We start from the raw sequence: 12,487 nt of genomic DNA on the forward strand, positions 1-12,487 counted from the left end.
ATGCAAGAGATAACTAATTTAAAAGTCATTCTATAAAAACACTTGCTGTGTACTCTTCAAAAATGTCAAAGTCGTGAAAAACATAAAAAGGACCAGGATCTTTTCCAGGTAAATGAGGAAGAAAAGACATAACAATCAAATGTAATGTGTGATCCTTGAATGATCCTGGACCAGAAAAATGAAAGGGTGAGAAAGAGATTGCAATAATAAAGATTATTGAGATGGTTTGAAATATGTTAATATAACCTGTCGCTTAGATAATATTTCAATGTTTCCTGTTTTTGTTCATTGTACTGTAGTTATGCAAGAGAATGTCCTTGTTTTTAAGAAATGTACCAAGTATTTAGAGGAGTATCATCCTCTATCTTATTTCAGTTCCAAAATAACAATTATATAACTATAATTATATGATCATATATATATATGTGTGTGTATATATCTAGATCTCTCTATATATAGGTAATTACACCTATAGCTATCTATCTCTATGGAAAGAGAGAGAGAATGATAAAGGAAATATAGTGAAATGTTAACATTGGGTAATCTGGATGATGGATATATGGGAATTCTTTGTACCCTTCTCCAAATAGTCTGTAGAAATTGCCTCAAAATTAAAAGGGCATAAGAGGAGAGGTGGCTGCTATTTATAAATTTCCTTTCTAAGTAAACTGTTTCTTTGAACGGAGGATTTGAAGCATTAATAGCTTTTGAAATGAATTTATTGGGTAATGAGGAGGGCACGTACTGCATGGAGCACTGGGTGTGATGCCAAAACAATGAACACTGTTATGCTGTAAATAAACAAATAAAAATTAAAAAAAAAAAGAAATGAATTTATTGGATTCAAACCAGAATTTTGGAATGGAATGGCATGGCATGGTATGACACGGCATAGCATAGTATAGAATAGAATAGAACAATAGGAGAGGGCATTGTAGATTAGCAAGAGTGAGTACTATTTTGTGAAACTTGTTTCATTTCTCCAGAGAGACAAAAGTGGAGGCAGGATATTGTGCGGTGAAAAAAAAAAGAAAGAAAAAAAAAAAAGTTGGAAAGCCACAGCGCTGAGGACTAGAGCCAGAGCCAAAGACCCGGTCACAGTCGCTCCGCCCCTCTGCCCCTGGCCCCTTCGCCCCCTCCCGCCGGCACCCCAGAGCCCGGGCCGGGCCGATCTGACACGCGCTGGCGTCCGGCCCCAGGCAACCTGCCGGTGTGCGCGCAACGCTAGCACGTGGTGCCAGACTCTATTTAAGGGCCCCCGTGCCCAGGCTTTCAGCTGTCTCCTGCTTCAGCCCTCCCCGCCCGGAGCTGCCCGAGGCTCGAGTGTCTCGCAACGCATCCCGCCGCTGGGGCTGCCGCTGGGGCATGGGCGCTGCGGGCCTGCTCTGCGTTTTCTTGGCTGTCATCGCACCAGGGGTTCTCGGTGAGCTGGGAGGGGGAGGTAGGGACACGTCTGGGGCAAGGACGGCCTCTCTGCGGCGGTGAAAGCAGAGTGAATAAGCGAGAAGGTCCAATCAGTGCTGGATGCTTGACAGCCTTCCGCTCGCTTTGGGGGACCCCCAGGATCTCCTGGTCGCTCCTTCTGGGGCTGGGCCACTCGCTGTGCTCTGCATGGGCTCTCGGCTCCCGGGACGCAGCAGATGCTCCTCGCTCTCTGCCTGAGGTCTGTAAGCGCTAACGCTGGCCAAGTAACCAGAACCTACCGGTGATGTATAAAAGATCTCCCGCAGCCTTCCCTGAGTAAGAATAGTGTCTGGTTCCGAGGCGGGGTTCTCATGGTTTCTGAACTTTGATGTGTTGCTGGTAAAGAGATTCTAAATGAGAAACACCTGCTGCTATTGAGAAAAGTTGGTAATGTGAATCAAAACTACAGTCATCTTCGTGTTACTTATTCCTTTAATGGTAAGGGCTCTAGAAGGTCTCATTCAACCTGCAGGTGCGCTCACAAAGCTAGCTTTATTAACACCCCACCCTACCCCGCAACTGACTTAATTTTACAGAAGTATAGTAGTTTGTTAAGGTTAGAGTCTCTTGGCTACATGTGGATCTGACTTTCTAATTATCTCCAGAATACAGTGAATTCCTAGTTAAGGTCTCTGCAGACCTCAATAACTGGGTGACTTTTGGCAAGTCTTATAGCTCCCTGACCCTCAGTTTCTTCTTCTGTAAAATGAAGCTAGTGGTAAGCTGCACTATCACCTTCCTGGGCTGCCTTGAATATGACATGAAATTAGGCAAATGAAAGTTGGGTGTTACTTGTGACTACTAAGTATCAGTCCTAAGACTGTGGTAGAGACCCATTTCTGTGAAGCTGGCATTTAAGTATAATCATCCCAGCTTTTTAACTGTAGAGATACATTGGTCCTATTTCAATAGAAGCAAATTGCCTGCTCCCTGCATCCAAATTTCTCTTGGCTCTATTAGTTGAACATTTCCCAAACTAGTATCTTTCTCTCTCTCTCCTATGTGTTAACTTCCTTTGAAGAAGCTTATGTTCACAACTTTCCCTAACCCATCTGCATGGCACAGTTCCAGACCTGGCTTCTCATCAGTATTCCGTTCCTACTTGGTATTATCAATTAAAAATCAGGTTCTTCACCAGCCCTGCCCAGTTCTTTATCCCCTCTCAGTACCAGTGTGAGCTGCCCTCTGGTCCCCGAACTCCAAGACAGCGATCAGGTCTACCTGTCAGTTGTTCCAGCTAATGCGCTTCTGTCATTTGTCTTAGCATTCGTACACCAATATTCTAATTGTAAGTATTATGATTACCTGTGTCACTCTTGATACCAGCCTTCAACTTGCCAATGGTGACAATCAAAAGTTTAAAATATACTTTTTCATTACTCTACTCCTTTACTTCCTACTGCCTGTGGGATTTAAAAAAAAAAAAAACAAACTAATGTCTTCAGCCTTTCAAGCTTTTCGTAGTTGGATCCCATCTAAACATGCCGCCCCTCCCCCACCTCTCCACCGCTTCTAATCATGAATGCTCTGTTAATCTTCTTGCCTGCCTATCCCCCATGGTCCTTTGCTCATGCTTTGTCCACACACCCCTCCTGACGTTTGCTTCTACTATATACCCTCCCTAGACTATCCCTGGACTCTTGGCCAGTTCCTGACTTGAAGGATGCTTAACTAACTCTTGAAGTACCTTTTACAAAATCTATTTATTTTTCTAGTTTTATTGAGAAATAATTGACATATTGCTGTGTAAGTTTAAGGTGTATACCCGTGATGATTTCATTTACATATATGGTGAAATGGTCACCACAGTAGGTTTGGTTAACCTGTGTCATCTTACTTAGGTGCAATAAAAGGAAAAGAAAAAATTCTCCTGTGGTAAGAATGCTTCGAATCTATTCTCTTAACTTCCCTCCATATCATACAGCAGTATTCGCTCTAGTCTTCATGGTGAACATCATATCCTAGTGCTTATTTATCTTATAACTAGAAATTTGTACCTTTTGATCACCTTTCTACAATTTGCCCTCCCACCAGCACACCTCCAGTAGTCACAAACTGATCTCTTTCTTTATGAATTTTGTGTGGTTCTGGGTGTTCGGTTCGATTGTTTTTTGCTTTTAGATACCACATATGAGTGAGATTGTACAGTATTTGTCTTTCTGTGTGACATATTTCACTTATCATAGTGCCTTCGAGGTGTATCCATGTTGTCTTTTTAATGGCTGAATAATATTCTATTATACGTATACATACCACAACTTCTTTATCCTTTCATCCATTGATGAACCCTAAGGTGGTTTCCATGTCCTGTAAATAATGCTGCAAAGAACATGTGGATACAGATCTCTTTTTGAGTTAGGGTTTTCTTTCCTTTCAATATATTCCCAGAGGTGGATTTGCAGGATTATGTGGTGGTTCTGTTTTTAATTTTCTGAGAAATTGAGATGCCTTTTAAAAAGCACCAATTTCCTGGGTTCCGTCTCATGCTTCAGAGACTCCCTCCTTTGGGGTGTGGCCCGGGAAACTGAGTTTAACAAGTACTCTGGAAGATTATGAAGCAACTGTCTATAGGGTACACAGCTATGAGCAAAGTCATATAGGAAGCAAATTTTTTCTTAGAGAGTTTTCCCACTTTTCTCCTTTTGTTTATTTGCATAAACCAATTCTAATTTCGTGCATTATTAAATTTCACTCTTGCTTAGACTGATGTCATCCTACACTAAGAAAACAAAATCATTAAATAGGAATTCCCTTATTTACCAGTTATCTACCTTCATCTGAGATCAAATCCTCTCTCTCGCCTGCTTAAAACCTGCCAACAGCTTCCCATCACATTAGAACAAAATCCATGCTCTTTAACCTTGACTATAGGTCTCTGTCTCTCTCTGAAATTATCTGTTCTCCCATCTTACTCCCTCTTCTCCAGCCACACTGGTCTTCTTGCTGTTCCTTGAACACAGTCACATTTGTTTAGACTCGGGGTTCCGTCTCTCGCCTGTCTCCTTGACATTCAGGTCTCACCTCCCCTGCCCACCCTTCTCTGATTCATCGGAAGTAGTCTGAACCTTGGTCACGCTCTATCACACAACCGTGTTCTATTTTCCACAGAGAACCTATCATCATATGAGACCTTCTTGTTCATTTTTTTACGTTGTTATTTGTTCTTTCATTGGAATACAAGTTCATGAGAGCAAGGTCTTTATCTGGCTTCTTGCCTGATGAATCCCTCAACACTAGCACATAATGAGGGGTTCTATAACAATGGAAAAAAATTTATTTTCTCCCAACAATAGTCAACTCCTCCTTCTGAATTATGGTTGCATTCCATCCTGTCTTGCCTGTGCAAGGACTTGACTTCTGCAAATATCCCACCTCTGTCACCCATTTGTATCTCTCTCTTGGATCATCCCTACCAGCAGTTAAATATGCTCCAGTGTATCCTTTATGGGACCAGGTCAGGGGACTTCTTATGACCCTCTTCTCTTCCTTCTCATCCCTCTTCTCAAAACTTCTCATTCACTGCTTGCTCACATTTCTTTATCTCTTTTACTCACCTCAGACAGGCTTCTCTCCCCCACATTCTCCTAAAGCTACTATCAGCAAGGTTACTACTGACCTTCATGCTGGCAAATCCAGTAGTCATTTTTCTCTCCTTATCTTCTCAGTCTTTTGGCAAAGGCTGATCACTTCCTTTCTCTTAAAACCATTTTCATTCTCATCATCCAAAACAGGGCTTCCTGTTATTTGACTTCCACTCTTCTCTGTTTTTTTTTTTTTTTCCTCTGTAATTCTCTGATTACTCTTGGTCTCTTTTGCCCTATCTGAAATATTGTAAGGTCCTGGGGCTCCACCCTGGGCCTCTTCTGCTTTTCTCCATACCTTCTTCCTAAGAGATCTCATCCAATCTCATGGTTTTAAATACTGTTTATATGTTGATGACTCATTTATTATCTGTAGTCTTGAACTCCCTCCTGAGTGGAAAGTTTGTATATCCAACTGCCCTCCTGCATGTCCATGTGGGGGCCCAATAAGTGTGTTAAATATACCAACTCTAACGTGGAACCAGTTCTGCACACACCCTAACACACACACACACACACACACACGTGTGTGTGCTGGTGCTTTCCCATCTTTAGGACATGGTATTACCATCAGTCAAGTAGCTCAAATCACCATAAGTAACTCAGAAGATGTTACTAAATCCTGCCATTTCCTTACCCCCACCAATACAACAAAAAGTTTCTACTTCTAAAGATTTTTTTAAGTTATGTATTTGACAGACAGAGATCACAATTTGGCAGAGAGGAAGGGAGGCAGAGAGAGGGAGAAGCAGGGTCCCCGCTGAGCAGAAAACCCGATGCAGAGCTCGATCCCAGATGCCGGGCTCGATCCCTGGATGCTGGGATCATAACCTGAGCTGAAGGCGGAGGCTTTAACCCATTGAGCCATCCAGGTGCGCCAAGTTTCTGCTTCTAAAATGTATTCCAAACTCATCCACTTCTCACAGTCTGCATTTGGTCCAAGCCTCATTTTTGTCTGAACTGTTATAATAGTGTCCAGACTTGCCCTTTCTACTCCTAAAAACAAAATCCAGAGCATTTTTCACTCACTTGCCAGATTATTCTTTTTAAAAGGTAAATCAGGCCATGTGACTTTTCCACTTAGACTTCTTACTGTGGCCTAAGAAATATAATATGATCCCTCCTGCTAGCTTTCTAACTCGATCTCCTATCACTCCATTGGTATGATCACTACATTCCAGCCATACTTGCCTTCTGTCTATCCCTAAAGCATAGCAAACCCATCCCTGCTGTTAGGCTTCTGCCTAAAATGTTTTACTCAGTGCTGTACCTGATTGGCTGTCCTCCAGTCACAACTCAAATGTCTCCTCTTCATAGGCCTTCCTCAACCATCATAGCTGAAGTCATATGTCTCCCTGTATCCTCCCTTGGTGCATTACATTTTGACACATCACTCTGATTATTTCCTTTACATACTATTTATTGGTATTTATCTGTCCCTGTCTCTCACTATAGGAATATAAATTCCATGAGGGTAGAAACATTGTTTCTAATGTTCACAGTATACTCCTGTGTTTTGGACAGTACCTTGGTTATAATGTGTAGCTATTATTCAAAAAATGATCAAATAGCCAGGAAACCCAGTGGTAAGGCATTTGATTATAATTCTCATTCTCAGTCATAATTTTTCTCCTATCTGCTTTCTGACCTTTCAGTTTTATTTTTATTACCTTATATATTCTTCATTCATTTCAAATGGATTTCTAAGCCATTCCAAGTAAAGCCTCTTGAACCCCAAATAGAGTTAAATGCATCCTGGTTCTCCAGAAACTGCTTTACTTCATCAATTTTTAACATGGTTTGAAAAATGCACATGTTAATGTCTTACCACTGTCTTCTATTTTAGACACAGTCATGATCTACTCTAATTTTTCCTTTTGATTGTAGAATGATATGAAGAGGGTGCAGTGACCCTTAAGAAAAATTTTATTTCTTAATGGCTCACGGACTAACCTCCTTTTCTCTGAAATGGAAGAGAACAAAACTGTTGGAAATTCTCGTGACCTGGATTTTTGACAATTCATTACAAATAAAAACTATTATCCCCCCAAAGAGAGAGTCTCAAGTCTTATTGGGGATAAGATTTTTCCCATTATTTATCATCCAGAAAGTATAATTCTCATCTCGTTTCACCTCAGAAGATAACATTATGAAGTACCCTTCTGCTCTTGCTGCTTTTAGGTCTCCATTTTATCTTGGTCCCCATCATTGTTACTCACCATTACAGATTTAAATTGGTTTTCCTGTTTGTGGAGAAGTACTTGGTATTGTCCTTATTCACATTATGTAATTATAGATGAAATCACTTAACTAAGATGAATTGGCACAAGTAATGCCAGGGTCATGAAACTGGTCTTCTTGGAGGTCAAACCTTTACTTTCCCTATAGTCTTGCTGTCCTGTACAGGTATGCACTTGGAGACGTTTGCAGTGGTTAATGAAGAAAACCAAAGGAGTTGAGGCGAGAAATAGAAGAAGACCTGCAGTGTTATCTGGGTCCCAACAGTGATGGCTGTTCTTAGGTCCTGTCCATGACTTCTCCAACGGAAGTGTCAGGCTCAGGAAGACTGAGTCTGGCTGCAACCTTGGAAGCTCTGTATTGTAGTTGTTCATTTAGTTCATGTTTATTCTTTGACTTTCACCTGTACCTGTCTCAAACCTGTTTGAAAAAGAGACTTATAAATTTGCTATTCAAAGGTCTCTTTGCCCAGAAAAATGACTTTTCCAGGTACATCCTCAAATATATGGGTGTTACAGTTTCTTACTCATCTCCTATTATAATATATTTCATTAATAGTAATAATAATATTATTAATCATAGGGAACTGTCTCAAATTGACTAACTCCTTTTATCTGGTACCCATCAGAAGTATTTATTCTGCTCTCTTAGGGGGACATATGATTCTACTAGATTAATGGAATAAAGTAATGAAGAATAATGAACATATTTTCATCTTGCTAGGACCAAAAGATTTAATGATTAACAGAATAATGTGAATTCATTAGAATAACTTTAGAGGATCATACATGTGCTGTGCGTAGGGGTCTCTAAGGTACTAGTTCCCTGTGCTATCCCAGGAAGGTTTTTATTTATAAGGTTTTAGATTTTTGTAATGAACCTGTAAGAAGAAGAATCTTTATGTAATTTTATAAAAAAGTATTTTCTCTAGTTCTTCCTCTAAGTCTATCCTAAAAAATCTTGGAACTTCTGAACTTCTACCTCTGTATATGCACCCATACTGCAAGATCCATTGTTTGCCCCAGAAAATACTGCTGCATTTTAGTTTTACTTTCTTTTTTTTTTTTTAAGATTTTATTTATTTATTTGACAGACAGAAATCACAAGTAGGCAGAGGCAGACACAGAGAGAAGGAAGAAGGCTCCCTGCCAAGCAGAGAACCCCATGCGGGGCTCGATCCCAGGACCCTGGGATCATGACCTGAGCCGAAGGCAGAGGCTTTAACCCACTAAGCTACCCAGGTGCCCCTTAGTTTTACTTTCTAAAGATCAAAGTTGTCAGGGTAATTTGTGACGAAACAGAAGCAGAGTAGACGTTTCAGTCTCTCCTAGTTTTGATATTCCTGTGGTCTTTGTCTCTAGGTCAGTGTAAGCTCCTGCCAAGGTATCATTTTGCTAAGCCTAAAATTAAGAGTGATCAGTCTGAATTTGCTGTTGGGACATCTTGGGAATATGAATGCCTTCCTGGGTATATCAAGAGGTCATTCTTTATCACCTGCCTAAAGACCTCCAAGTGGTCAGATGCTCAGGATTTCTGTAAACGTGAGTAATCTGTAAAAGAGGCATCTTTGGGTTTATCAGCATATCTCTATAAGCTAATTTATTATTATGTTCAAGATAAAAGACCAGCAAATTAGCAAATCATCTTAAATTAAGGGGACTCCTGGGTTCACCATGTTTCTTTTTTATTCATAAGAACTTTGGTTAATACTTTAAGACCCATAAATTCCTTCTATGGCTTCTATACTGTGTGAGAGTGAGATTAAAAGTTAGTATACAAAGAACACTGGTGTCACTTCATTCTTATCCCATGCAATTCAAGAAATATTTTTCAGTAACCACTAGGTGTTAAGCATTAGGCTAGATGATAGGGATGGGGATACACATAAAAATTAGTCTCTTTGAGGAACTCCTATACCCACTGTGAAACCTGGCTTTTAAATAAATGCTGTATCTGATGTAATTTCTTTTATTTATAGAGATAAAATTCTATGAGACCATAGAGAAGTAAATAACAAAGGCTGTCTTGGAGAATTGGGGAAATCTAGGCATTATGAGTGGAGGAGACAGCATATTCAAAAGCATAGAAATACAAAAGAACAGGGAATCTTTGGGAAAAAAAAGTAATTCAGTGTGGTTGGAGTATAAGTTGCATGGTGGGGAATAGCAGTTAATTAAGTGGACTTATGCTTATTTGTGATGAGCCATGCATTTTTTCTTCTGATAAATATTGGTTAAGTCACTGCAAATTTTTAAGTGCAGGAAGAGGCGTGGCCACATCTGTGCTTTTGAAATATATTATGTGCAGTGGTATAAAAGATGTACTAGACCAACTGAGACCAAAGTTAGAAAGGTAAATTTGGTTAGTTAATGACCCAATCAGAGATTTCAGCAATGACTAAATAGTTGGTTTGGAGAGAGATTTCTGGAATCTAGTCACTAAAATTTGGTTACCACTTGAATGAAGAGCAGTGGGTAGAGGATTAGTTACAAAAAGGAAGTGATGACAATGAGGGTTTTTTTAAGCCACAGACTTGGTAAATGATGCCATCAACTGACAGACTATAAAAAGGGGAAATAGAGATTGTAAATTATGACTGACCCTAATAATGTTTGTATCCATGCTCAGAAATATAGAGTGCATGCTTTAAACAAATAGTGTTCTGAAGTTGATTGATCCTTTGGAAGATAGAAGTTTTTGTAAATGTCAAAATTGGTTTTGATTAAGTGTAAGTAGGCTAGGTGGCAAGTCCAATCAGGTTGGTTTTAATATAAAACACAGACCATCCCCCAAATTCCAGTCCCAAATTCTGTTTTGTTTTGTTCTCCATTATAGGTAAATCATGTACAAGTCCTGGAGAACTCCTCCATGGCTCTGTCCTCATACCCACGGGTGTCACGCTTGGGTCAACAATTACATTTTCTTGTGATCAAGGGTGAGTTGGCAGGAGACATCTCCAGAATACATGAGTATTAGAACAGTGGTTTCAACAAGAAACTGTTAGTTCTTCAAAAGAAATCCAAGTAATTGCCACCTAACCTTAAAAATAGATAAGCAAAAGCAGAATCACCATCCTGATCTGATCTAGAGATAAAGCTTTAAGATTATCCACTTCTATAGATGAGAAAGAAATTTGGGCTATTCTTCTGATTTTAAGTCTCCAACCTTCCTGACCAGGAGCCAAATTTCATTTGACTTTAGATTATTGAATTTTTTGTATGAGTCCTTACTTGTCATACATGATATTCTATCTATTACTTGTCATACATGATATTCTATCCTTTGCCATTTCAGTAGAAAAAGAACTAAGCTTTCCAAAAATATCCATCTTGCTGGGAGGTTATCACTCATCTCTTTGTCTTTAGATATCGACTTTTTGGTGTTTCATCTGCTACATGTATTATCTCAGAGAATACTGTAACCTGGGATAACGACATGCCTTTTTGTGAATGTGAGTAAGATGATTCCTTCATTGCACCCTATGTACTTCCTCTTGTCCCCTTCTAGAGGGAAACTGGGCATCTACACATTAAAATGAGCACCCAGGAGAGTTATACTTGGTTTGGATAGTTCTGGGCATAGAACTGTAGTTTCTCTTCTACTGCATCTCCCAATCCCACCACACTTTCCATTGACTACTGTTCTTTGATGATAAGTTATTTCATAGTGAATAAGTGCTTAAATCTAAAATATGTTATGAGATTACACACTGCCATCTTTATTCTATCCAAAATGTTTGGCCACCCTAGGTGTTTCCCACAACAGTTTATCTGTACTTTCAGGTGACGGGTGGGAGGAATGGTGATCATATCATAATTTCTTGACTTTTCATCAGGCCAGTCCGTGAATCTTTCTACTTTGATACTTCCTATTTAGAATCATCTTTGAGATGAGGATACAGAATTTCAACAATCTAGGTTAATTGTTGGCTGAGTTGAAGTTTGGTTTGCAAGAATGAAAACAAAATTCCCAGAAGGTATAACCTTTAAATGCCTTCTCTTTTTTCCCACCTACCCCTCAAAAGCTATTCCTTGTGGGCCACCCCCAGCCATCTCCAATGGGGACTTTTACAGCAGCAGTAGAGAGGACTTTTTCTATGGAATGGTGGTGACTTATAAGTGCCACACTGGACCAAATGGAAAAAAGCTGTTTGACCTTGTGGGTCAGAAGTCAATATATTGTACCAGCAAAGACAATCAAGTTGGCATCTGGAGTGGCCCTCCCCCTCAGTGTATTCTTCCAGTCAAATGCCCAATTCCAGAAGTTGAAAATGGAATTATGGAATCTGGATTTGGACGTTCTTTTTCTTTAAATGATGCTGTGATGTTTAGGTGTAAGCCTGGCTTTACCATGAAAGGCAGCAACATAGTATGGTGCCAATCAAACAGCAAATGGAATCCTCCACTGCCAAAGTGCTTTAAGGGTGAGTTGTGTTGAAACTTTGAGGATCTAGAAACAAAGGGAAACTTTTAGAGAAATAGATACATGGCACTTAATAGAAGATGAGGAGAAAGACAGTATAAGTAGTTGGGTCTGCTGATTAAAGAATTTTAAACTAAACTATGAAAGTAGTATCTAAATTTTGAAGAAGTAGGAAATTTACTATATTCTGGGACAGTACAAGATCTGCATTAATGTAGGGCAAATTAGAAGATGTTTGAAAGAAAGAAAGAAAGAAAGAAAGAGCGAACCAATGATGAGAGGTTTTTTTTTTCCCAAAATGTATATTTGATTCAGCTTTATTTAAATGAGGATAAAATAACTCTCAATCCTATTGGAAATTGGCTGATGTCAGAATTTTATTAAAAATATTGTAGACCTCATACATTCTCATATTGAAAAATGTGGCCTTTATCGAATAAGGCTAGAATTAAGACTGGGTCATTTCCCCATTCTCCCTCTCTATCCTACTCTTATTAAGAAATGTCTGACTTACTAAAAACCTGGCAACATTGGGAGGCCCTCCCACAGGACTCAGAAATGTTATCAACCTAGTTTGGGGGCAGAAGGAAGAAAGAGCTACATTTTGATGGTGAAAATGTATTACAATATTTAGCTTCCCTTGGCTACAATATAAGTGAGAGACTATCCAAGACCTTTTTTAGTTAAATGGAATGGAAACTGATGAGTGGGTGTCATGTTTCCCAGCATAGATCAAGACGGGAAAGCAGAGAGTTTCATGGTTCATCATATCTAAAAAAGTA

General features: G+C 39.5%; 1 protein-coding gene across 1 annotated transcript in view; it reads left to right on the plus strand.

Moving 5' to 3' along the window:
- The first annotated feature begins 1,307 nt into the window (after nt 1-1,307).
- Nucleotides 1,308-12,487, plus strand: part of CR1 (complement C3b/C4b receptor 1 (Knops blood group)) — a 188,008-nt gene continuing 176,828 nt past the window's right edge. The window contains 5 exon segments of the mRNA XM_045983377.1: nt 1,308-1,423; nt 8,645-8,824; nt 10,119-10,218; nt 10,649-10,734; nt 11,308-11,706. Of these exon segments, the coding sequence (XP_045839333.1) occupies nt 1,366-1,423; nt 8,645-8,824; nt 10,119-10,218; nt 10,649-10,734; nt 11,308-11,706 (823 nt within the window). The 5' untranslated portion in view covers nt 1,308-1,365.

This window comes from Meles meles, chromosome 17, assembly GCF_922984935.1.
Source record: "Meles meles chromosome 17, mMelMel3.1 paternal haplotype, whole genome shotgun sequence".
In the NCBI taxonomy this organism is placed as follows: Eukaryota; Metazoa; Chordata; class Mammalia; order Carnivora; family Mustelidae; genus Meles; species Meles meles.